This window comes from Raphanus sativus, chromosome 2, assembly GCF_000801105.2.
Source record: "Raphanus sativus cultivar WK10039 chromosome 2, ASM80110v3, whole genome shotgun sequence".
Lineage (NCBI taxonomy): Eukaryota > Viridiplantae > Streptophyta > Magnoliopsida > Brassicales > Brassicaceae > Raphanus > Raphanus sativus.
This window is the reverse complement of record NC_079512.1, coordinates 4,357,279-4,383,702: the sequence shown is the minus strand read 5'-3', so window position 1 is coordinate 4,383,702 and position 26,424 is coordinate 4,357,279. Positions and strand designations below refer to the sequence as shown.

Genomic DNA, 26,424 nt, shown 5'->3' with positions numbered 1-26,424 from the left:
CAGGAACAAGAGATTAAGTCTCGAGTATATAAGGGAAAAGAGGCTGGTTGCCGAACTATGGGTTTTAGATTTTAGACTGCGAGTGCTAGAGATTTGTTCTGCACAGCGCGTTAGGATATTGAAGACAGGGGGAGAGTAGCTCGACCTGTCTCTGGGTAGTTTAAGAATTGGTTCGTGTCAAGTCAAGGTTGACGTTGTGTAAAACGAATTAGACAGATCAGTTGAGATTGTCTAAGTGATTCTTAATAAAACAAGAGGATTTGTTTTGGAAGTTTTCTTTGTTATACTTTGTGGTATCCTCCTGAACTTTCATTATGTTCTGAAGCTTCAGCTTCCTCATGAGCAATCTCATGTGTCACATTCACATTTCGTTGTGTCACACCTTCCTGGTAGTACCCAACTCGATCATCAAACACGACATTGACTTTATCATCAATCAACTTCGTTCTTGAGTTGTACACACGGTATGATGAGCTGTTTGTGGAATAACCAAGAAACATACCAACATCACTCTTAGCATCGAACTTTCCAAGGTGATCTTTGTCGTTAAGAATGTAACACAGGCAACCGAAAACATGACAGTAAGCAAGGTTGGGAGTCTTCCCTTTGAAGATCTCGTATGGAGTGGTCTTAGTTTTTGGCTTCACATAGACTCTATTGATGATATAACACGCTGTATTCACAGCTTCTGCCCAGAACCCAGATGGTACCTGATTTGCAGCTAGCATAGCTCTAGCCATTTCCTGCAATGTTCTGTTTTTCCGTTCCACCACTCCATTTTGCTGAGGAGTTCGTGGTGCAGCATATTGATGTTGAATTCCTTGATCTTGACAGAATTTATCAAAGAGTTCATCCTGAAATTCTCCACCATGATCACTTCGAATCTGTATGATCCCACCTTTCTCCTGTTTGAGTTGCAGAGCAAGAATTCGAAAACTCCCAAAAGCGTCTGATTTGTTTCTCAGAAACCTCACCCAAGTAAATCTTGAAAAGTCATCAACCAGCACAAAGATGTATCGCTTTCCAGCAACACTTTCAGGTGAGATTGGACCCATAAGATCCATATGGATTAATTCAAGAACACGTTTGGAGTTAATCTGAGTTACCTGTTTGTGTTGCACCTTAACCTGCTTACCTTTACAGCAAGCTTCACACACAGTGTCAGTCTGATCTTCTAGAGGAGGTACACCTCTAACGACTTCAGCACGCACCAATCTGGATAACCCATGTGTGTTCATATGACCAAGCTTCTTGTGCCACAAATCAATCTGCAATTCCTTGGCTGTCAAGCACTGAGTATTTGGACACCACATATAACAGTTGTTACCAGAACGAAAGCCTCTGAGAACCTCATTGCCTTTTTCATCAACAGCCTTACACTCAGTTTTGGAGAAAATAACTTGTAGTCCTTCATCGCAGAGCTGACTAACACTGATAAGGTTTGCTTTCAAACCATCAACATAGTAGACATTCACGAGCTTAGGTAGATTCTCTTGATTCACCTTTCCAACTCCTCTAACTCTTCCTTGTCCTCCATCACCAAATGTAACCTTGCCACCTTTGAATTCAATCATTTCATCCAGACATTCAAGCGAACCAGTCATGTGTCGTGAGCATCCGCTATCAAAGTACCAAGGGATATCAGGATAGTCAGCGGTCTCAGCAGTAGTATAGGCCACATTTCCGACACACTCTGTAAACTCGTTCTGATCAAAGTTGCTAAGGTGTGACATATCTGAGTTGGAGTGTGACTCTGCATCTTCATTAGTTGAGTCGATCTCTTGAATGAATGCCATGTTGCACATAACGTCGTTCTCATCGAAGTTGCTGAAGTGTAACTCATCAGAGCCGGAGTGTGACTCTGAATCTTCATTAGTCGAGTCAATCTCTTGAGCAAATGCCATGTTGCACATAATTTCCTTACCAGATCTTTGAGGTAGTTCGCTTGACACTCTGTTTTCTTCAGGTGTAACCTTCAGAGCTGACACTCTGTTTCCAAAGTTTGGGTAAAGGTCAATCTTTGCTACCCACACACACCCAACTCTGCTTGGCTCCATGTAGCATCGGCTTAAGTTCCAGGCACGCCGATATTGATTTCTTCGAAAATAGCAATTTGACACTCGATGTCCTGATTTGCAGCAAAAGAGACATACATTGCTTCGATAGCCTCTGTTTCTTGAAGCATGAGTTGTTGTAACAGTACTAGCAACCTTAGGTTTAGTTGGTTTTGCAGGCGTAGAGCTCTTCACAAATTTAACTCCTTCCGTGAGATCAGACATCTGAGACGATGTTCCATGAAAGCCTAAACCCCAGTTAACCTTCGGAGGTTGTCCGACTGATAGAATTTGATCTAACTTATCAGATCCAGTGTTAAGCATCCTCAGTTTTTTGTAGTTTTCACTGAGTTCTCTTTGCAGCAGACGATTTTTGTCCAATTCATCACTGAGCAGTTGTTTGGCTTGATCAAACTGTGTCTGAACATTCTTCAAGTTGTAAGCCTGTTCAGAGATAGTTTTCTCCAAAGTCGATAGGTCCATCTTCTTATCATCAGTAGTTCTTGAATCAGTTATCTCAGCTTTAGACTCAGGTAGTTCTAATTCCAAAATGTTTACTTGAGCTTTCAGCATAGCTCTGTCTTTGATTAACTGAAGATTTTCAAGACTAAGCTCAGTGAACTTATCAAACAGACACTTATACTCAGCTTTAAAGTCTTCATCAACCTTAGCTTGTTCAGATTCTTCATCAGTGTCTGATTCTGAGCTGGATAAGCCTTCTTTGGAGTTATCTTCATCAATTCGAGCAACGAAATTCAGAATGAGTTCTTCACCATCATTGTCACTATCAGATTCTGTGTCACTGAAACACAACAGAGACTTATCCTTCTTCAGATTATTAGGACATTCAGTTCTCGTATGACCATACCCTTTGCACTCTATGCATTTTAGCTCCTTTCTCTTTGTAAGAGGACACTCATTACGAAAATGACCAAAGCCTTCGCATTCATGACACTGAAGCTCTTTTCTTCTGTTACCTCTTCCAGACTCGGACCTAGAATTACCATTTGAAGATCTTTCTCCATCTCGAGGTTGGTACCGATTACTTGACCTGTTCTGTCCTTTCTCAACCCTCTTCAGCATTTTGTTAAAGTTCTTAGCAATTAAAACCATGTTGTCTTCAATTCTTTTCACTCGGTCTTCTTCCTTAGACTCAGCAGCAAAGGCAACTCCTTTCTGTCCCTTAGGGAGTTCTTCCACTCGTTCCAGATCATGAACTTTAAGAATACCAGCGAGTTGATCAAACTTCATCTCATCAGTGTTAACAGCAATTTTCAAGACTGCTTTGTAGGCCTCAAAACGAGAAGGAAGACATCTTAACAGTTTCTTAACTAGCTTCTTGTCATTATACTTCTTCCCAAGCACTGAAGCTTCATTAGCAATTGAGCTGAGCTTGGTGATAAAGCTCCCAATTGATTCATCATCTTCCATTCGCAAATTTTCAAACTTTGAAGCCAGATGATCAATTCTTGTCCGTCTAACACTCGTGTTACCCTCAAAGTGATTGATAAGAGTGTCCCAAGCCTCTTTAGCAGATTCGCAGCCTTGAATAATCTTGAACTGATCCAGATCTACAGAGGAGAAAATCGTAGTAAGAGCCTTTGAATTGAACTTAGATGCGGCTTTCTCAGAGTCAGTCCACCTCTCTTTTGGTTTTGGTGCAGTAGACTTATCATCCATAATCATGGTAGGGGCAGTCCATCCTTGCTCAACAGCCGTCCAGGCATCCTCATCTATGCCTCTGATGATGTGCCGCATTCTCGCTTTCCAATGTCCAAAATTACCTTCGTCTAACATAACTGGTTTATGAAGAGCAACCAGTTCCTTCATGGTCTCCATGATGAACGCAGGATCTCAACCTGTAAGTAGACTTTTGATGTCTACAGAGGTGACCTGCTCTGATACCAAATGAAAGTTCAGGAGGATACCACAAAGTATAACAAAGAAAACTTCCAAAACAAATCCTCTTGTTTTATTAAGAATCACTTAGACAATCTCAACTGATCTGTCTAATTCGTTTTACACAACGTCAACCTTGACTTGACACGAACCAATTCTTAAACTACCCAGAGACAGGTCGAGCTACTCTCCCCCTGTCTTCAATATCCTAACGCGCTGTGCAGAACAAATCTCTAGCACTCGCAGTCTAAAATCTAAAACCCATAGTTCGGCAACCAGCCTCTTTTCCCTTATATACTCGAGACTTAATCTCTTGTTCCTGATATCACGCCATCAGTTGATCTTCCAATACTTATCTCTCAAGTCACGATCTTGCTACTCTTAAATCTTCGTGAAGCTTATCTCCCAAAGCTTCCTGCACTGCCACGTCACCAGTTTGTAACTAACTCAAACCGGTACATCATAGACCGAACCGCCTATGTAACACTCTTTTATCCGGTATCTCACATACCGAACCACTCGTGTAACACTTCATCGTTTCTCTTCAGAACAGCTCCAATCTTGGAGCTTACAAACATTACTTCGTATAGTTTTGTGTTTTCTATCTTGTTTTGTTCATTTTTATCGACAGTAAGAACTAAGAAGATTACATATGTTGCAGTTTCCTTTTAACTCCTGCTAAAATTGGTGGCAACGGCTTGAATTTACCTAATTGGTTGGGCCAGACTTCAGTACAAGCTTGCTCCAAGCTTAACCGAGTTCAAACTTGTTCTCATAAAATGATTAAAATGTCACAAAACTCTCACGAATCTAATTCAACATTGTCCAACTTGTTTTGAAAAGTACGAACCAGCAAGTTAAATCACCAAATTGGTTTATCTAGTATGAGTAAGAAAGATTTTAAGCAAATGACAACATATGCTACACGTAAATATGATTAAAAGATTTCAAACACCAAACCAAATATGATCAAATATGCGTCATCAAAGCTATTCCATAGTCTTCATCTCACAGTAATTTCATTTGCATTTTGTCTTGTCAGTAGAGGGTAGAAATGATGTTGTTCTTCAACACTGTGATGTAGTCTTCACCTTCAGATGGCTTCTCAACAATCTACACTTTTCCTTAAAACTCTCAATTGTTAGTTCCTAAAGACTACGTCAGCTTCACTATCTCCACACTATGTAATTTGCTAAAAACTATTAATGAATTATGTTAAGTGTTTTTTTGGTATACTATATCATTGATAAGCTGTTGATAATACATGCAAATATATGTAAATCAACCCTCTATGTACCCAAAACGACACTCAGATATATGTAATCGAGATCCAAATAGTTTCTCTCAAACCTAAAGAATCTGTATGTATCTTAAAAATCCGTTCATTATTAACTAGAAGCTATCCTCCTAAGATAAACCCTAATGAAACAAATATTCTTGCATAAGAAAGTAACATCTTTTTTTTCATATTCATGACTAAAACTGATTAACTAAACATATGTGTGTCTGAGAAATGAAGTATAGATAAGAGCAAACACGTACTTTAACATGGAAGTTGTAGCAAACCACCTTTTGATCTCGGCACACTAGAGATGTGGAAGCACTTAAAATACTAAAACCTTGCATCTCCATTACGTGAAGCAAGTTAGAGAAATCGTCTTCTTTTAACCTTTTCATGCTTACCTGCACAACAATCTCATCACCTGATCCCTCCAATTCAAGAACCGAGATTGCTCGAATGTGAGGATCTTGTCGTTCTGATAATCCTCGGGAGCTCTTGCTCTCGATCTCTTCTACAAGCTTCTTCTTTCTGAGAGTTAGTTCTTCAACTTCATTATGTAGCTTAGGAATGTAAGTGACCACTCTATCCATTATAGACGGTGCACACCATTTCTTCTATAAAAACAAGACAACTAGTTCATGTCCTAATCACAAAGTCAATATGGTTGAGATTCTATGTTCATAAATAAAGGGAGATGATTAAAACCTTGGAGGAAGAAGAATGATCAGGAAGAAGAGTGCCGAGAGTGAGGTAAGAAGCATGAAGTCTCAGCCTCCTTAGACGCTCATTGGCGTTACGTTCTTGTTTCTTTGCTACACCACTTGACTCCTGAGCATCTTGAACATGCAATACTACTTCCTTGCCCTTTCTTTCTGGTTGAGCTTGACACGTGTCGTTCTTCTCTCCGGACGCACCGATTGTTTCTGCAGGGATATGCAAGAAGAGATCTTCTAGTAAACTGGATGCTAAATCCTGATGATTGGGCATACTTACCAACGGCAAGAGAAACAAATATGGCTATAATAAAGAGGTTCGATCTGTTCTTCTATTACACGAGATTGTCTTGATTAACCTCTAAACCCTAATTAAGTAACAAGATGATCATGAATGACGATCATATATATGTAGGTGTGTACATACATATAATACAAGTATAAATTAAGACATACAGAGGAATTAGCCCAAGTCAACCCTACAAGTAGTATATGTACGAATAAATAACAATGCAATGAATCCCCACAAACTATTATTAAAAACAAATGAGAGAGGCTGTCTTAAGTACAAAGAAAATGTAAACTTAAAAATGAGAAGATACTACGTAAAAATAAAAATAAAAGACAAACTCAAGGATTCACAGCTCAGAGAAAGTTGGCCAGAGTGGAGAAGAAAGTAGTATAATATCTTCGGTCTGCAGTACAATACCTGTAAGAGAAGAAGAAGAAGAAGAAGAAAAGGAATCTTATAACAAAACCACAGATTCTTCTTACCTGACTCATCTTCTTGGTAAGGATGCAGAGGTTGTCAACTTGTCATATAGTCAAAAGTCTCAGTTTTTCCTAATGTAGTCTCGCTAGTCTGGTCTGGTTTATGTGTATGTACGTAGAACTTTTGTGCAGTACAGATGGTGTTAAACTGTAGTACACAGTACTTACATTATTGTTATTATTTTGTTTTTAAAATGTTTTCGTTGGGATTCATGTAATTCGGACTCCCCATTCTCTTCTACAAGTCCTTCATTTTTATAATTCATCATTTGTATGGAGTAGATTCAATCCTATTAATAGCTTTTCTTATGTAATACTTTACATTTTCTTTAGAGAAATTGCACCTCATATACACAGATAAGTTCAAAATATATAGTGACTTCAAAATATAATCGAATTTATTCAATCTTTCTCAGTTTTGTACTGAAAAGTAGAATGAGAGTGAAAATGATCTAATTTTAAAATAGAGTGTGCAGTAGAAAATAGAGCCGGATTAAAGATGCTCTAACTCTTAGGTGTTTTCAATTTCAATATTTTGCATTTTCAATTATCTTTTATGTTTCTTGTTTTGCTTTTTAATGAATTTATGTTTATCTTGTTGTCTTTAATTAATTTTGTTGAGTTAAAAGGTACTAACATTTTAATGATTTTATCATTTGCGTAGAACATTTTTTAAAGATAACAGTATTATTTTATTTTATAATGTAAACAAAATACATTAAAAAGTAAATATAAACATTACAAACCAACGCATTAAAAAGTAAATATAAGCATAAAAGACTTCCTTTGAACCTTTGACAAACAGTAAAGATTGACATACAACGATTTGTATGTAATGGAAATGTGAAGCTAATAAACACCTAACACTTTTGGTGGGTGTCTTTAACGATACTAATAAGTTTGAAAACTTGCACATTCCAGAGACAAAAAGCCACTGCAAGTTACAACACCAAGCCTCAAAAAGATTAAAAAAAAAACAGAGATCGTGTCACACCCATCTCTCACTTAACCGAGACGACATATATTCACATTGTCTCCGCCTACAAAAAATACTTAGAAAAGGCCAATTTAAATCTTATTATTAAGAGTTGATAAAAAAATAAAAAATCTTATTATTAAGAATTTAATCCAAAAGTCTTACAAAACAGTATTAAAACGAATAAAAAACTCTTAAAACAAATTACTAAATTTGAAAATGAAATAATCTAAACAAACTTAGATCCTGATTGGCAAAGCAAATGAGAAAGTATTAGCAGTATAATATAAAAGCAGTATGCTGCAGAAGCTACATCAATACTATTAAAGCATGAGCAATATTTATCGACTATTTTTTGGACTATCAAAAAAGTCTAGATTGGTCTTATTATTTCTCTTAATATATTTATATATATAATTTAAATATCTTACATATTATTTCTTTTCATATATTCATATATCTAATTTAATTGAAATTAAATATACATCATGCCTAAAATTAAGAAACTAACTAACTAATCTATTTTTTAAATTAATGAATTTAATTTATATAAATACGAAATTTCAATAAAAATAAATTATATTTTATTTATTAATGTAATAAATAATTATATATGTCTATTAGTTTGTATATATACAACTATATATTCATCCAAATGCAAAAAACAATTTCTTCAAAACGCTCACTAAATACATAAAAATATAATTCTTATTAAATTAGATATACATATATATAAATCTATATATATATATATATATATGATAAAAGTATTAATAGTTCAATACTATTAATATTTAAAACAAGATGAAACATGTTACTTGATATTTTTATGAATATATTTTTACGGGTTATTCAAACACAAAAAATATATTTATCAAATATTAACTAATTCAACAAATATATTAACACAATTATATCATAAAACATTACATTAACATAAGTTTGTTTAGATTATTATTGGTTTAATTAGTGTGGATTATTATTCATAAAATTAAACCATTGATCCACACTCTCTTACAATACCTAATCTGAATAAAAAATTAAATTTTAAATCTAAAATAATCTAAATATAAAACATAAATATTATAATAGATAATTGATAACAAAATAAACTAATACCTACTCTGATATACCAACCATGTCAAACGACTTTTTTAAAAAATGATAGACGAAAAATGAGTGGAATGAAACATTTTTATTTAACTTTGATTAGCTATTAGAATATTATAAATTTATTTCTTTTTGTTAATAGTCCACAAGATTGTATAATCTTATTTCATTAAAAAATAAAAAGTCCAACTTCCTAATTAGAATACAAACATATTCTAATAATACAACTAAAAAGCATATGCGTTAATAATTAAAAATTATGTATTGGTTCAACCAGTAGTTCAACTAGTAACCAGTTTTAAGCTATACCGGATTATTAAATCATATTTTTTTTCCTAAAACACAACCAAATTACAAACCAGATTGTTGGGTGTATCAGTTTAATTGCAGGTCCGGATCTGATTTAAACAAAAATTGGGTATAAATGTATAGTTATGCAACATCACAAATTCAATACAATTATCAAAACTTCTTACTAATATTTTTCAAAAATAGTATAAAAAATATGATTACAAAAAACACAAATATGATTACAAATATATAAATTAAATTGCTAAAAGTTAAATTAAAAACAAAAATATACCCGCCCTCTGAAAGCCGGGTCAAAATCTAGTGTTTTTGTTAAACTGTTTAATACATTGATTGGTAGAGTAGTATGGACATGCTATTTAAAATTATTATTAAAGTTAGTATATACTGTACTATATAATATATTTATTTATAATGAATATATTTCTAATATATATATATTAATATATAAAAATATATAATTATTTTATTTACTAATTTCAAAATTATGTGTATATCGAAAATGTTATTTAAAAAAAAATTACAATTAAAATATCTATTTTAAAAATAATATTTCGCATTTAAAATATAATTTAATTTATATGATTAATTTAATTATATTATATTTTAAAATATAATTAATTTATGTGATTAATTTAATAATATTATATTTTAAATTTTAATTTAATTTATATAATTAATTTAAAATATAATTTATATAATTTAATTAAATTAATTATAATTAAATTATATTTTAAATGATAAATAATTTTTGAAAAATTATTTATATGGGAAATTTATTTTAGAAATCAAAATTTAATTTTCTGGGTATAAAAATAATTTTATGATATTATTAAATTAAATAAATAAACTAATTATATATTATTTTTAAATTTATAAATTATAAATGCAAATGCTCTTCCAAAAACTTCATGTGAACACATTTACCAGAGAACATTTAGAAAATATTAGCATTTAGTAAATGCTTTTCTAACAAATATTAATTGGATAATATAAGGTATAATGATAAAGTTAATGCTCTACCAATCAACATTAATAACCCAAAATTCAGCCCTTCACCGAAATAACTACTACTGCACTTCGGTGGACTCACTTGAAAAGAAATGAACAGTGAATATTTTGACAAATGCAAATACTCAGTGAGAGAAGCTCTACAAATCACCGACAATTATCAAACATCACATTACAAATATCTAACTAGAATATCATATGCAACAAGAGACTGTTCCTTCTTCGCCAAACAGCCAAGCCAACCGTATACAACCATAACGGCAGCTACTGCACAATTATCAATATCTGAAATGTTGGGTCAAGGTCACCGTCGTAAAGTTACTCCAGTGACACTGAAGCACTTTGTCATAAAGACAGTTGCCACAGAGTTGGTTTCTCTAGAAACTTCGTCAAGGGTTCTCTATCCAATTGTTGATTATCTCGATGACACAAAGTTTTCAGAAATTCATTGAGTTTTTCCTGTTGCTACTACTAAGTATGTGGAACGTAAATCTTATGCTAGAGCTATACTTGATGAAGTGTAGCGTAGACTCGTAGAGCAATGGCTACTGAGATCGATGATCTAATTACATATAGTACATGGATGATTAAAGAACTACCTCCCGAAAAGAGCTACAGGCAACAAATGGATATATAAGATCAATTATCGATCTGATTGGACAATTGAGCGCTACAAAGTGCGGTTAGTCGTATTGGGAAATCGTCAAGAGGAAGGAGTCGACTATGATGAAACTTTTGCACCGGTTGCAAAGATGACCACCATACACATATTTCTCGAGGTTTCAGTGCCTAAAGATTTGCATGTACACCATATATATGTCCACAACACTTTCTTACATGGTGATTTAACAGAGGAGGTCTATATGAAATTGCCTCAGGTATTCAAAAATGATGATCCTACTAAATTTTTCTGGTTACGGAAATCTCCATACGGCCTCAAACAGGCTCTCCGTTGCTGGTTTCAGAAGTTGTCTACAGCTTTTAAAAAGTTATTGTTTCCGACAATCACGGCAAGACTACTCAATGTTCAGCTACGACAACAAATGTATTATCCTTCATGCCCTGGTCTATGTCAACGATCTAATTGTCTCTGGAAACTGCTTGCATTCACTTGAAAGATTTAAGTCCTACTGGTCAACTTTCTTCCACATGGAAGACCTTGGTGTTCTCAAATATTTTATGAGAATTGAAGTTGCAAGGAACTCTCAAGGTTTCTATCTATCTCAGAGAAAATATGTCCTCAACATCCTCACTGAAACAGACTCTTCGGCACAAAACCCACTGCTTTTCCCATGGAACAAAACCATAAACTCTCGTCGTCTGATTGTCTGCTTTATCCTGATCAAACTCAGTATAGTAGGTTGGTTGGTAGAGTTATATATCTCTGGCTGTGACGAGGCCAAACTCTCATACTCAGTTCACACTTGGCTCAGTATATTAAGAACCCACATGCATGATCATTGGGATGCTTGCTTGCGTGTAGTAAGAGTTATTTAAAATCCAACCCGGGACAAGGAATCTTTCTTATTAAACCGGAGACTCTACAGATACATGGTTGGTGCGACTTGGACTGGCCGTCGTGCCCAATCACAAGAAGATCACTTACAGGCTTTCTTGTTCAGCTTGTTAATCTCCGATCTCATGGAAAACAAAAAAGAAGACACAGTCAGTTTATCATCAGCTGAAGCCGAGTATCCCGCAGTGACGTACCTCACAAAAGAGTTGTTCAGTGTCAAACAACTACTTGCTGATTTTTGTGTCTCTCCTCCTGTACCAATGCGTTTGCATTCTGACAGCATATCGGCTATTGCGTTCTGTCAACCCGGTTCAAACATGTAGAAAACGATTTCACTTCATTCGGGATGTGATCACAGCAGGAAAAAATTCACCATCCTATGTCTCCTCGCCGAATCAGCTTGCAGACATCATCACCAAAGCATTGAGACACATGAAGTTCAAAACATTCCTACGCAAGCTGGGCATTTACGATGTGCATGCTCCAGTTTAAGGGAGGCCATTACGATATGTTACTCTACATCATTATTTGATATCTTTGGCAATCTATATTTAAGGAAAGTAGGTTAAGATTCTTGATGTATATAAACCAATGTAAACATTCTTGTCAAAATAAGAAAAACCCGTTTCATATGTCTCCATCTCTCTTGGCTTTTTTTTTCAAAAAATTTGTGATTTTTTGTTCATTTTCTTGTGTATAATTTCTTTTGAATGCTTACATTACATGAATACAACCTATTTGTATACTCTGCCGCAGAAAAATCTACAGGCTAATAGATGATGTACGGTAAACTTTTTTTCTACAAGTTAGTAGAATACAAAACCAATGATTAGGCTGGGGCATGGATTGGATATCCGGGTTTTTGAAGGTATTTGTGATTTGCTTCGAATGTTACGGATATCTAATTTTTTGATTTTCTTTGCTTCGGAAAAATACGGATATTCGGAAAAACGGATATCCAGAAAATAAATAGATATTTACGGATATCTCATTTGTTTTGATTAATACAAATAATCTTAAAAAACGATACAAATTTGTTTTGTAAAAATTGTTTTTACATGATATAAAATATAAAAAAAACTAAAAGAAGTAGTGAATCTACATATTTTGTAAATTTTTAGTTAACAATTATAGTAAGGCAGAACTTAAGAAAAAATTATAATTATCATAAATATTTTTTCTTTCTTTTATGTAATACTTTTATATAAGTAACAATATGAATAGACTCTGTCAAATCGTTAAAATAATAATTATTATAATTTTATACATTTAAAACTTTAAATATAATCAAAATATACATGTATTATATATTGACGGATCGGATTAGATATTCGCTTCCCTAAATTTTAATATTTGTGATTTGCTTTGATTTTAACGGATATTAAATTTTAGTATTTACTTTGTTTCGAAAGCTTACGAATATCCAAATTTTTTGGAGCAAATAGCAACGAATAACGAATCGAATTAAATTTAACAGATAAAATGTCCAGCCTAATTCTAAGTCTTCTTTGTTTCTTTTTGGTCTAAAAAGTCCATGTCGGAGTTTGACAAGACACATCAATAAACCAAAGATAATTTGTGACATGTAACATGCTTTTGTTCGTAAATTTTATCCTGCATTTTTACATTTTATTTGTTGGTAAGATTTTTAATGCGACCAAGAGTTGTAGCTACACAATGAAGGAGTCAGCATTTATGTGGAAATTTCAAGGCAAGTGGCACAATTCAATTATGACAGAGGGAGGGGTACCAACCGAATTCAATGAGTTGACACAGGACTTTCGAAGTCACAGCCAACACCTCCAGACATTGGAGCATAGTTCTGATTTGTGTTTGTATTTGTGCTGAATTTGCCGGGTGTCTTCTCCAAAAGACTCGTCTGTGTTTTGTTTGTAATGTTCTATTTGATGTTTCTGTAGTAATATTATTTGAAGGTATTCGTAGATATATTGTTATTTGCAATCCTCACAAGAGTGTGCTATAAAATACTGATCCTCTTACTCTGAGGAGTTGGCGATCATGATATACAAATAGTTGTAAATGGGAAGGATCACCCCTGGTTACACGAATACAAACTTGTTATTAAAATGTCCCAAAGAAAATTGAAGTTGGTCATTTGGGTAAATAATTTTTAATGTCATATAGGTTTGTGCATAAATACGGTAAGAGAGGTATTCTAACAAAATGGTGACAAAAAGGAATGGATGAGAAGAATGAATTTATTGTCATTTCTTTAAATTTACACCATTCATTTAGAAGGAATATTTATTACATACAATGCCGTTGTCATTACTCTAATTTTATGGAACTATGGAACAAATTAAAAATGTTCTTTATCAAAACTGGAAAGGAATAATAACAATAAAAGATCATTTATGTTCTTAGGCTCTAACTGATGACATAGAGAACCAAGGTTAATGATCAATTTTCATTCATTCCTTAAAAATTATACTATTTATAGGAAATTTTTTATGCGTCTGATTATTTATCATTCTTTAAATTTTAAGGAACCATAGAACAAAAGCATTTCTTATCAAAATTGATATGGAACAAAAGTAATAAATATTTCCTTTAATTCTATTAATTTTATTTTTATTCATTCATTTCCTACTCATTCATATTCCTAATTCAATGATCACCGGTTAGAGCTTTATAATTTTGTTCCCAACCATTTTTTTTCCTTTTCATTCCTATTGTACTTTTGATAATCATCAGTTTCAGAAGTCAATCATATTTTAATTCATTTTGCTTTGGGATAAGTTATCCATATATATAGTCAAGTTCAATGGAAAAATCGTGGTTTAATTTGAAAGATAACACATAATTACAAAAAGCTTACATAAAACGTTGAGAGATATTTTTGAGCAACCGCGTCAAAAAAAAAAGCTTACTAAGTCACAGCCGCGTTGACGAAAAAGACTTACTAAGTCACAGCCCGAGTAAGGGGTTTCTTCTTCTTTTAAAGAGAGCGAGTGAAGCACATACAAGATAACCACCCATCACTTACAAGTACAACATATACTCAAAACAAAGAAAAAATGATCCCAAGCCATTGTTATTGCCTTTCTTGTACTATTTTTACTATCTATTGCTGCCTCCTAATCCACGCTCTTGCTTCTCCTAGGCTCCACTTTTGCCGCCACGACCAGAGGAAGGCTCTTTTGGAATTCATAGACGAGTTTCCGACTGAAGAGTCTAACGCAAGTCTGTGGAATAAGAGCAGTGATTGTTGTCATTGGGAAGGTGTCACATGCGATGATATATTTGGCCAGGTGATATCACTCGACCTTTCTTGGACGTTTCTCAATGGTTCTTTGAAAACTAATAGTAGCCTTTTTAGACTCCAATATCTTCGTCACCTAGATCTTAGACAATGCTTTCTCCATGGGGAGATTCCTTCTTCACTAGGCTATCTAAACAATCTGAGAGAGTTTATCCTTGGGTCTAACCATCTTTCAGGAGAGATTCTTTCTTCACTAGGAAACCTTTCTCATCTCACACTTCTTGACCTTTCTCATAATGATCTAGTAGGTGAGATTCCGGATTCAATAGGCTATCTAAACCATCTGAGAGAGCTTATCCTTGGGTCTAACCATCTTTCAGGAGAGATTCCTTCTTCACTAGGAAACCTTTCTCATCTCACCACTACAAGAAAACACGCCGATATCGAGGGGCTTTTTCCTCGGTATTTCGTCGGAATACGCGTATTCCGACGAAATACCGAGGAAAATGTCCCTCGAAAAAAACTCGTCGAAATTTCATTTTCCGTCGAAATTTCCTCGAAATTTTGTGACGGAATTTCGAGGAAACATAATTCCGAGGAAATTTAGAGGACTGTACTTCGTCGAAGAGGTCCTCGGAATATATTGAGGAACAATTCCCTCGGTATATACCGAGGATTATACCGAGGGAAAAGACCTACGAAAATTTTCGAGGAACCTGTCCCTCGGAAAATTTCGACGAACGGTGTTCCTCGAAAATTTTCGAGGAAAGCGGTTCGTCGAAATTTTCCGAGGGACAGGTTCCTCGAAAATTTTCGAGGGCTGCTTTCCTCGAAAATTTTCGAGGAACCCTCCCTCGGAATATACCGAGGAACACTTCCCTCGGTATATACCGAGGACATCTGTTCCTCTGAATATTCCGAAAATTAAATTTTTTAAAAAATTATTTTTTTAAAAAATAATATTTTTAAAATTGAAATTCGTAAATATAAAATTAAAATTTAAATTAAAAACATATTATTTAAAATTCAAAGTCATACAAACGAAAAGAAAACATTTAGAGTTTTTGAAATAAATTAAACTACGGGGTTTGGAAGTCCGGGTCTGGCATGTTCGGGAAGTCGACGTTGGCGTTCGGGTTCATGCTCCTCATCATCGCCATCATTTGCTCGTTCAGCTTCCTCTGTGCCTCCCAGCCCGCCTCTTGACTCGCCACCATGGACTCCAGCGCAGATATGCGAGCATCCTTGTCCCTCATCTGGCTCAGAAGGACTTCTTGATCAACATAGGACGGTGGTGGTGCAGAAGCAGACGGAACCGAGGGAGACCGACGAGCCAAACCGAACAAACGGCCCTTCTTCTTTGGAACCGACTGAAAAAGAAAGTGTAAATTTAAATAATATAAAAATTTAAATAATATAAAAAAGGATTGAACTTTAAAAAATGAACTTACCGCTTCAACGATTTGGTTGATCCGAACCCGAGGCAAGCCGGTCGATCCCGTCGAATCGTCATCCTCGGTTTGAAGCTGAGACACTTCCTGTTCCATCTGACTGTCGATGAGGGTGACCACATCCCTCACAACACCATCATCAATCTCGCCGGTCTTCTTGTTGGTATACGCCGTCTTTATTAGGCGGAGATGATCAACCGGCTCCCCCTCATTTTCTTGCGCCTTGGAAAAAACATAAATTAAACAAACATTAGTAATTAAAAGAAATGCACAAAAAATATTAGAATCTTAAATAATATAATAAAAACCGACAAGCTTACCAAGCGATCTCCCAGACTAGCTAAAGACTGAGCACCCAAGTTATGGACGTACATGCCCTTCCCCTTACGGTCGCTCTTGCGGTTGGTGGAGTTGGTGGAAGAAGTTGCTCTGACTTCGTTCTTACTCCAATGCTCACTCAACTCCCGTCAGACCGTCGGGTCCATCCCCTTTGGAACCTTTAAAAAAAAATTGTTAAATAAATAAAAAAATATTTAAAAAATAAAAAAATTGTATCATAAATAAAAACGAACCTTGTTTATTTCCCACTTCTTCTTCCACGAGTGCATCTGCTTCCCATAGTTGTCCATAACTTTATGGACGAAGTGGTAATAGATAAACAACGTATCATCGGCATTCCAGTTGAATTGTTGCTGAAAATAAAACACAATTAGTAGAAAATTAATATTAAAGATGAAAAAAATAAGTAAAAAATAAGTAAAAAATAGAAAACTTACCGCAAACTGTTGAAACCACATATGCTGCTTCTCGAGAGGGAAGTCGGTGAAAGTCGGATGTCCATTGTCGAGGGACGAGTACATCATACTGTTGATCCATCCGCTGATCCCGTTCCCGGATCGGTCAAACCTAATAAAAAGAATTAATTATTTTAGAATTAAATATTTTAAATGAATCAAATTTTAATGAAAAAAAAAATAGGTTTAATTACCATGTCTGACCCTGTCCACGTGGATACTGAGTGAGATATGGAAGATGGTCACGACCCGGCTGTCGAACAAACTCCGCAACTCTCAGAAGTGCCGGATGAGCAGGAGCATGAGCAGGAGCAGGAGTGGGTGCCACACCGGGAGCGGGAGGAGAATGAGAGGGAAATGGAGAAGGAGATGTCTGGTAGGAGCTGTACGGCGATGCGGAACCCGAAATGGAGCCGCTCCCCGAACCACCACGACCACGACGCTGTCGAGAGCGGGTATGTTCCTCTTGAGACCTTTATATAAATAAATTTTATTTAATATATACAATTATTTATTTAATTTGTTAATATATTAAAATTGTTTAATAATTACAAAAAATAGTTTTGATATATTAAAAATAGATTTAATATATAAAATAGTTTTAAATATTAAAAATAGTTTAATAATTACAAAAAATAGTTTTAATATATTAAAAATAGTTTTAATATATTAAAAATAGTTTAATAAATAAAAAAATAGTTTTAATATATAAAAATAGTTTTAATATATAAAAATAGTTTTAAAAATCAAAAAACGTTTTAAAAATCAAAAAAACGTTTTAAAAATCAAAAAAACGTTTTAAAAATTCAAAAAATAGTTTTAAAATCACTAAAACGTTTTAAAAATCAAAAAAACATTTTAAAAATCAAAAAAACGTTTTAAAATTCAAAAAATAGTTTTAAAATCAAAAAAACGTTTTAAAAAATTAAAAAAAACGTTTTAAAAAATCAAAAACACAAAATGAATCAAAAAAAAAAAATACCAACAATCCAAACAACAATCCAAACATGCAAATCCTAAATATTCCATTCAATCCTAGAATTTTCTATCTAACAACCTAAATTTCGAGATCTATAAAGAGAGGAAGAGAAGAGATATGAACTTACATGGGAAGAGAGGAGAGGAAGAGAGGAGAGGAAGGAGGCCGAGAGGAAGAGAGGAGAGGAGAGGAGAGGAGATCCGTCGAGGAAGAGAGAAGAGAGGAGAGGAGAAGGAGAGGAGCCGCGAGGAAGAGAGAGGAGAGGAGAAGGAGGCGGTGAGGAAGAGAGGAAAATCGAGAAGGAGAGAAATGGGGAAGAAAAGAATGAAAACCTAATTTATGAGGGGTCCGACGGACAGGGTCCGTCGAAATTTCCTCGAAATTTTTTAACGTGGTCGTCGAAATTTCCTCGAAATTCTCTTGTTGGCGGCTAGGGTTTCCTGGTTAATGAAAAACAGTCCGAGGAAAACATTCCTCGAAATTTCCTCACAATATTGTGAGGAAATTTCGAGGAAATAGGGTTTGGGGTTTTGAAAACATCGATTTTTTTCCCTATGTCATTTCTTATACAAATGTAATTCATAATAATGAGGTTTCTTTGTATAGATGATCATAAATAATGAAATAACACAATTACAAAAATTATTGTAAGTATTTCCTTTAACGTTTATTAAAACGTATAAGTGTTTATCTTATGTTGTGTGGTTTTCGTCTCAATCCGCAAAACATTGTTTTCGGGTTAAAACCCTAAAGTTGGACTTTATAATCTGGCTAAGACACTTAATGAAGGTTATATACGTGTTATTCAATCCGCAAAACGTTGTTTTCGGTTTAAAACCCCCTGTTCCTCGAAATTCCGTCGAAATATTGTGAGGGAATTTCGAGGAACTACCAAAAATTGGCTAGGTCCTCGAAATTCCCTCGAAATATTTCGACGGAATTTCGAGGAACACCAAAAAATTTGTATTCCCTCGAAATTTCCTCGAAATATTTCGAGGGTATTTCGACGAAAAAAGGTGTTTTAAATCAAACCCCTAAAATTATCTTGGTCGTCGAAATTTCCTCGGAATATTTCGAGGAAATTTCGAGGATCTAAGTAATTTTTATCAAACCCCTAAACCGTTAAGGGTAATTCCGAGGAAATTTCGAGGAAACCCTAGCTTCCCTCGAAATTTCCTCGCAATTAGTAAAAAAAAAAAAAAAAAAAAACTACTCTGATTCCGACTCATCATCAGCAGATGAATCTGAATCTGGATCTTGGTGAAACTCTCCAATAACTGGTTCATCCTGTGCGTGAACGACGGCTTCCTCTGTGAAGTCGGTGAAATCTACTACAAGGCCAACTCCTGCTACATCTTCTGCTGCACTTAAGTTACTGGATGTGATTGGTTGTAGTGGGTCTTCCAGCTCAGAACTCCCCTGAACTCGGCCTCTCGGGTTGAGCCTGGTAACAGTAACCCATGGATCATCTCTGTTTCTTATCCGGGGGTACTTGATATAACAAACCTGTAACATTTTAAAATTTTTTAGTACAAGTTTAAATTATTACACATGATGACCAATAACTTACCTGATCGGCCTGAGAAGCAAGAATGAAAGGATCATAATATTGCAGCTTTCGTCTCGAATTAACTGATGTAACACCAAATGCATCTGTTCTCACACCTCGATCTGGAGTGATGTCGTGCCAATCACAATAGAAAACAGTACAGCGCAATCCAAGCAGGCCTAAATACTTGATTTCCAAAATCTCATGTATGTGTCCGTAGTATACATCATCTCCCGATGCAGAACAAACGCCAGCATCATAGGTCGTACGCGAACGTTTCGTCTTTTCAGTTGTGAATGCATATCCTCGAGTACAAAATCTCGGATATGACTTCACAACATAGTTTGGTCCAACCACCATCTCGCGTATCCAATCGTCAAATGTTTCACCTCTGGCCAAACCAGCAGACACCTATTAATAGCACATATATATGAGTATAAATATGTGATAAATATTTTTTTAATTTCTATAAATATGTGATAAATGATTTTTTAATTTGTTTAAGGAAGTAAACATCCATCCAGCAAATTCTCTTTGCTTCATTTCTTCTAGTTCTGCCTCTGTAGCGTATCTATATTCGAACCGCTTTTCTGCCATGAAAATCCTGTGAAGACAAAAAATGTAATTAATTAAGATATAAATGTTAATTTGTTAAAATAAAATTTTGTAAGATAATAAACTTACCTCTCATATTGAAGAACATCTTCGCAGTTGGTGAGCAAACATGTTTGCAAATGACTGCGCTCCTGCTCAGTAAGTCGACGGTCCTTTGATTTTCCGCTAAGTCGTCCAACATCTGTAAAAATGTCAGGAACCGTAACATGGTATGTTGCCCGTTCGCCTCTATCATCGTGCCGTGCAGGTCTTCTGTTTTTGGTCTGAACTTCTGCTGGAAAGTAGTACTCAGCAAAGTTTGAAATTTCTTCATTGATCATCTGTGCGATTATAGAACCTTCCACCCTACTTAGATTTTTCACCATCTTCTTCAAATGGAACATATACCGCTCATACAGATACATCCATCTATACTGCACAGGACCACCAAGTTCCAATTCTCTTGCCAGGTGAATAACAAGATGCTCCATAACATCAAAAAATGAGGGAGGAAATATCTTCTCAAGGTTGCACTGAATCATGGCTATGTTAGTCTTCAGATTTTCAATACCTTCAAGAGTCACTGATCTGGCGCATAAATCGCGGAAGAAAGCACTTATCCCTGCTATTGCTTCATGAACATTTCGTGGTAATAGTTCCTTGAAAGCAAACGGAAGTAAGCGCTGCATCAACACATGACAATCGTGACTTTTTAAACCAATAAACTTTCCTTCCTTTCTGTCGATACAGTTACGCAAATTAGATGCATAACCGTCTGGAAACTCCACATCGTTTGAAATCCAATCGAAGAACGCATTTTTTCCCTCTGCATCAAGTCGGTATATGGGAAAAGGAGCCCTACCATTCCCATCAACATGAAGTTCTGAACGATCACATATATCAACTAAATCCAGTCTTGACTTCAAATTATCCTTTGTTTTACCTTGAACGTTAAGGATCGTGTTCATGAGGTTGTCAAAAAAGTTCTTCTCAATGTGCATGACATCTAAATTATGCCTTAGCAAATGATCCTCCCAGTATGGCAGATCCCAGAATATACTTTTTTTGTGCCAGTTATGTAGGTTTCCAACAGCATCTACCGGAAAACGCGCATGTCCACCGACGTCTGGCGTCCTTTCTGCACCAAAATCTCTTAGTTGTGTCTTCAAACCTTTCCCACTAATTTCTGCAGGTGGACTGTCAAACACCCTCTTGTTCTTCGTAAACAAATTCCTACTCCTACGATAAGGATGATCAGGTGGTAGGAATCTCCTGTGACAGTCAAACCAACACGTTTTCCTTCCGTGTTTTAGTTGGAAAGCATCAGTATTATCTTGACAATATGGACATGATAGCCTTCCATGCGTTGTCCATCCAGATAACATACCATATGCTGGAAAATCACTTATTGTCCACATTAGTACTGCCCGCATTTGAAAGTTTTCTTTACACGAAATATCGTATGTTTCAGCACCTTGAGCCCATAGTTGTTGCAACTCATATATTAGTGGCTGAAGAAACACATCAAGTGATCTCTTAGGATGCTCTGGTCCGGGAACGAGAATGGAGAGAAACAAAAACTCTCGTCGCAAGCACAAGTTTGGGGGTAAGTTGTATGGTGTAACAATGACTGGCCATAGAGAATATTGTCTTCCACTCTTCCCATACGGGCTGAAACCATCAGTACATAATCCAAGGTAGACATTTCTTCTCTCATACGCAAAGTCGGGATACTTTGATTGGAAATGTTTCCACGCTTTTGCATCTGAAGGATGTCTAATCTCACCATCTGTTGAGTGCTCCGCATGCCATCTCATTCGTTGCGCTGTGCGTTCTGAAAGATACAACCTCTGCAACCTTTCCGTCAAAGGCAAATACCACATCCTTTTATATGGCACTGGAACTCTTCCACTCGTATCTTTATAACGAGGCTTCCCACAAAATTTGCATGTAGTCCGCTGATCATCCGCCCTCCAATAAATCATGCAGTTATCGCTGCATACATCTATTACCTGATAAGATAAACCAACCCCAGCTACGAGTTTTTGAACCTCGTAGTATGAACCTGGAGCTACATTATCCTCAGGTAGAATACCTTTAACAAAATTAGCTATCGCATCCACACAGTCTTCAGCCAAGTTATAATCTGTTTTAATGCCCATCAGTCTCATAGCAGATGATAAATCTGAATGACCATCTCTGCAACCTTCGTACAATGGTTGCTTTCCAGCATCCAACATTTCATAAAATCTCCTAGCTTCTGCATTGGGTAAATCTTCCCCTCTAAAATGATCATTTATCATCTGCTCAGTACCTACACCATAATCTACATCCGCCCTAATTGGTTCTTCTAATCTAACCGCCGGCTGAGGTTCACTAGTACTACCAAGTTCATAATCAGTTTCCCCATGATGATACCAAATTTTGTAACTTCGTGTAAACCCACTCAATAATAGATGAGTCCAAACATCCCACTCTTTAATAACTTTTCTATTTTTACAATTAGAGCAAGGACATCTTAACTTACCTGTTTCTGCTTCCGGTTGTTGGCGAGCTACCCTCATGAACTCGATTATACCTTGATTGTATTCTTCCGTAAGCAATCTCGTGTCCGGATCCAAATGAGGACGATCCATCCAAGAACGAAAATAATTTGAAGAAGACATGTTTTTTTGGAATCAAATTCGTGAGACTAGGAGAGAAGAAGAAAAGAAATGGAGTGAATGAAGAGGAAGAGGGGTGGCTGTATTTATAGATGAAATTGTCCCGGCATACTGAGGAAATTTCGAGGGAAACAGCCATCTCCTCGAAATTTCCTCGAAATAGTTTAAATCCCCAACGGCTCTCCCAACGGCTCTCTAACGGCTACAAGATGTCGTCGAAATATTAGAAATATCCGTCGATTGTTTCCGACGACCCTGGTTTCCTCGGTATTCCCTCGAAAAATACCGAGGAAGTTGGTCTTCCTCGAAATTTCCTCAAAAAATAGTGAGGAAATTTCGAGGAAACCCCATTTCTTGGTTTCCTCGGTATTTCCTCGATATTTTGTCAGAAATTTTCGAGGAACTCATTTTCCCTCGGTATTTCCCTCAGAATCTGCGTGTTTTCTTGTAGTGCACACTTCTTGACCTTTCTCATAATGATCTAGTAGGTGAGGTTCCGCATTCAATAGGCTATCTAAACCATCTGAGAGAGCTTATCCTTTGGTCTAACAATCTTACAGGAGAGATTCCTTCTTCACTAGGAAACCTTTCTCGTCTCACAATTGTTGACCTTTCTCATAATGATCTAGTAGGTGAGATTCTGAATTCAATAGGCTATCTAAACCATCTGAGAGAGCTTGTCCTTGGGTCTAACAATCTTAGAGGAGAGATTCCCTCTTCAATAGGAAACCTCTCTAGTCTCACAAATCTTAATCTTTCAACCAATCTTTTGGTAGGTGAAGTTCCACCCTCCTTTGGAAACCTAAATGTGCTAAGAGTCATATATCTTGGAGGCAATAGCTTAAGTGGCAGTTTTCCTATTTCATTAGCCAATCTAACTAAGCTTACCGAGTTTTCCATCTACTCTAACAAATTCACATCCACGCTTCCATCAGACATGAGTGGATTTCACAACTTGGAAAGTTTCCTTGTTTATGATAACTCATTTGTAGGGCCTTTCCCTAAGTCATTGCTCTCAATTCCTTCATTACAATATTTACGTTTGGGAAAAAACCAATTCACGGGATCTATAGAGCTTGGGAATACATCTTTGTCATCCTTTGAGCTTGATGTTCTAGACCTTTCTCATAACAGATTTGATGGCCCAATCCCGGAAAACATATCTGAATTTATCAACCTCTCCTACTTATTCCTTGACCACAACGATTTCACAGGGTCAATCCCTAGATCAATATCAAAGTTAGTCTATATCCACGAATTACATCTTTCCAACAATAAGTTGACAGGTGAAGTACCAAGTTTCATATGGGGAATACCGTGGACGACTCTTTCTCACAATCTTTTGAGCAGTTTTGAAAACTCCTCACAAGAAATAGAGAGGTACACGTTGGATCTGAGTTCAAATTCATTTACCGGACCATTTCCCCATTGGATCTGCAAGATTAAACAATTATTTCTCTTAGATTTGTCTAACAATTTCTTCAGCGGATTGATTCCTTCATGTTTAAGGAATAACATGGTTTATCTTGCGGAATTAAGTCTGAGCAACAATAGTTTCAGTGGAGCTATTCCAGATATATTTACCAATGATAGTATGGGTCTTTTAAGATCAGTGGACGTTAGTCGTAACCAGTTGGAGGGGAAGTTTCCAAAGTCCTTGATCAATTGCGAAGCTCTTGAACTTGTGAATGTAGAAAGCAACAAAATCAAGGACAAGTTTCCATCATGGTTGGGATCTCTGCCGTCACTACGAGTACTCAGCCTCAGATCGAACAAGTTCTATGGGCTGTTGAATCATCGCCACAAGTCCATTGGGTTTCAGAGTTTAAGAGTAATCGATGTCTCACATAATGACTTCACTGGAACTCTCCCACCTTACTACTTTTCCAGCTGGCGTGAAATGACCACATCAACCCAAGGAAATGACTACATGGTAAATGTTGTGAATGAATTAATTCAAGAATTTTCATTTGAACCTACAATCTATCGCTCGATTGAAATGGTGGTCAAAGGAGTAGATATGAGGTTTGAGCGAATCCGAGAGGACTTCAGAGCCATCGATTTCTCTGGAAACAGATTTTATGGCAAAATCCCGGTATCCATTGGCTTTTTGAAGGAACTGCGTCTCCTCAACTTGTCACACAACTCATTCACAGACGATATCCCTCGAAGCTTGGCAAATTTGACAAATCTCGAGACGTTGGATCTCTCGAGTAATAATCTGTCAGGTGAAATCCCTCAAGATCTTGGTAAGCTCTCTTTTTTGTCATACATGAACTTCTCCCATAACCGTCTCCAAGGTCCAGTGCCACGAGGCACACAGTTTCAAAGGCAAAATTGTTCTTCATTCACGGACAACCCTGGACTCTACAACCTCCAAGAAATCTGTGGAGAAAGACATGTCCCGGAGCCTCCTTCACAGCATCACGAGGAATTGCCTGAGGAAGAGGAAAAAATGTTCAACTGGATTGCAGCTGCAATTGCCTATGTACCTGGTGTCTTTTGCGGATTGGTGATCGGATATATTTTTGCTTCAGACATACAAGAATGGTTTACGGAAAAGTTGGGTTGAAGAAAACTCAGGGTGACCACAACTTCCCGTTAAAGCTATCTCTTGCAGTCTTTCTAATAAGCATTTCTTTTGCGACGTGTTGTTTGTATTTGGACTGAATTTTCTAGGTGTGGTTTCTAAAAAGACGTTTGTGTTTGTTTGCTTGTAATTTCTATTTTATTTTCTTTTTTGTAATAAAAGCGTTTGGTATTTTCTCCTACTCAAGTCAACTTGCGGTGGCCTAATGAAAAGTCTTCTTTCTCGTATATACATAACTATACTTTTCACTCGTGCTTCACTTGTATTACAACCTGTTTTCTCGTCTTCGTTACTCTTCCCCAACACCATTTCTTCTCCCACACGTCAACATACTATCCTTGCCCGACAATATGATGTAGAAGTGTGCGGCCGTGCGGTGATGGGCTTGTCATTTGCGATTTAAAATTTTAGATCTTTTGATTTGTCAAACCGTTTTTATTTTTGCAGATGGACACAATCCAGGGATGATCTTTGTAAAATGATGATAAATTTATTTTAAATAAATGAATAGAAAATAAACCATTTCATGAAGAACCGAAACTCGAAACGTTTGGTTCTTTCTTTTGAATGCGAAGTTACTGTAAGCTCTGCCACCGACACATCGATCAACAGGTAGATGATATGTATAGAAAACCAACGAATTCTAAGATTTTTCTTTTTTTTTAAACCCAAATAGTTCATGTCTCAGTTAGACAAGACATATAACATGCACTATTGGAGATGGTCTAACATGCACTATTGGAGATGGTCAAAGGCGGTAAACTATATGATTCATCAACACATTTATGAAACAGTTAAACTAAATCAAAGTAAATGTGTAATATAAAAGTACAGATGCATAGATTTGTAATATCGGGTTTTGAGTATATAAAGTTAGGTAAATTTAAATTAGCAAAGTTTGACAAGACACATCAATAAAACAAAGATAATTTGTGACGTA

General features: G+C 35.9%; 5 protein-coding genes across 5 annotated transcripts; 2 read left to right on the top strand and 3 right to left on the bottom strand.

Annotated features, from left to right (window-relative positions):
- Positions 1-4,763: 4,763 nt before the first annotated feature.
- LOC108835920 (transcription factor bHLH160) lies at positions 4,764-6,225 on the bottom strand. The gene is made up of 3 exons (XM_018609138.2): positions 5,941-6,225; positions 5,496-5,849; positions 4,764-5,066 (listed from the first exon to the last, which is right to left on the bottom strand). The coding sequence occupies exons 1-3, from the start codon at positions 6,220-6,222 to the stop codon at positions 4,992-4,994; spliced, it is 711 nt and encodes a 236-aa protein (XP_018464640.2). The 5' UTR covers positions 6,223-6,225; the 3' UTR covers positions 4,764-4,991.
- Positions 6,226-15,754: 9,529 nt separating this feature from the next.
- On the bottom strand, positions 15,755-18,118 carry LOC130508475 (uncharacterized). Its single transcript, XM_057004007.1, has 6 exons — positions 18,096-18,118; positions 17,304-17,582; positions 17,092-17,221; positions 16,888-17,007; positions 16,316-16,812; positions 15,755-16,234 (listed from the first exon to the last, which is right to left on the bottom strand). Exons 1-5 carry the CDS (start codon positions 18,116-18,118, stop codon positions 16,783-16,785), a joined length of 582 nt encoding a protein of 193 aa, XP_056859987.1. The 3' UTR covers positions 15,755-16,234; positions 16,316-16,782.
- LOC130500383 (uncharacterized) lies at positions 16,838-18,783 on the top strand. The gene is made up of 2 exons (XM_056995384.1): positions 16,838-17,564; positions 18,189-18,783. Exons 1-2 carry the CDS (start codon positions 17,341-17,343, stop codon positions 18,520-18,522), a joined length of 558 nt encoding a protein of 185 aa, XP_056851364.1. The 5' UTR covers positions 16,838-17,340; the 3' UTR covers positions 18,523-18,783.
- Positions 18,784-18,904: 121 nt separating this feature from the next.
- LOC130500381 (uncharacterized) lies at positions 18,905-20,137 on the bottom strand. The gene is made up of 2 exons (XM_056995381.1): positions 19,659-20,137; positions 18,905-19,594 (listed from the first exon to the last, which is right to left on the bottom strand). The coding sequence occupies exons 1-2, from the start codon at positions 19,995-19,997 to the stop codon at positions 19,298-19,300; spliced, it is 636 nt and encodes a 211-aa protein (XP_056851361.1). The 5' UTR covers positions 19,998-20,137; the 3' UTR covers positions 18,905-19,297.
- A 304-nt stretch (positions 20,138-20,441) lies between these two features.
- On the top strand, positions 20,442-25,466 carry LOC108834102 (receptor-like protein 12). The gene is made up of 2 exons (XM_057004006.1): positions 20,442-20,499; positions 23,383-25,466. The coding sequence occupies exons 1-2, from the start codon at positions 20,442-20,444 to the stop codon at positions 25,464-25,466; spliced, it is 2,142 nt and encodes a 713-aa protein (XP_056859986.1).
- Positions 25,467-26,424: the final 958 nt, after the last annotated feature.

Coding starts and splice junctions, on each gene's coding strand:
- LOC130508475 (XM_057004007.1), bottom strand. CDS start 18,118: ATGTTTGGATTGTTGTTTGGATT. Junction 17,008..17,091: donor TGTGGTTTCAACAGTTTGCG/GTAAGTTTTCTA, acceptor TTTTATTTTCAG/CAACAATTCAACTGGAATGC. Junction 16,813..16,887: donor AGAAGTGGGAAATAAACAAG/GTTCGTTTTTAT, acceptor TTTTTTTTAAAG/GTTCCAAAGGGGATGGACCC.
- LOC130500383 (XM_056995384.1), top strand. CDS start 17,341: ATGGAAGATGGTCACGACCCGGCTGTCGAACAAACTCCGCAACTCTCA. Junction 17,565..18,188: donor CACGACGCTGTCGAGAGCGG/GTATGTTCCTCT, acceptor AGATCTATAAAG/AGAGGAAGAGAAGAGATATG.
- LOC130500381 (XM_056995381.1), bottom strand. CDS start 19,997: ATGGTGGTTGGACCAAACTATGTTGTGAAGTCATATCCGAGATTTTGT. Junction 19,595..19,658: donor TTGCTTCTCAGGCCGATCAG/GTAAGTTATTGG, acceptor AAAATGTTACAG/GTTTGTTATATCAAGTACCC.
- LOC108835920 (XM_018609138.2), bottom strand. CDS start 6,222: ATGCCCAATCATCAGGATTTAGCATCCAGTTTACTAGAAGATCTCTTC. Junction 5,850..5,940: donor ATCATTCTTCTTCCTCCAAG/GTTTTAATCATC, acceptor TTGTTTTTATAG/AAGAAATGGTGTGCACCGTC. Junction 5,067..5,495: donor GCTACAACTTCCATGTTAAA/GTACGTGTTTGC, acceptor GGAAAAGTGTAG/ATTGTTGAGAAGCCATCTGA.
- LOC108834102 (XM_057004006.1), top strand. CDS start 20,442: ATGTCAGGAACCGTAACATGGTATGTTGCCCGTTCGCCTCTATCATCG. Junction 20,500..23,382: donor TCTATCATCGTGCCGTGCAG/GTCTTCTGTTTT, acceptor ATGATCTAGTAG/GTGAGGTTCCGCATTCAATA.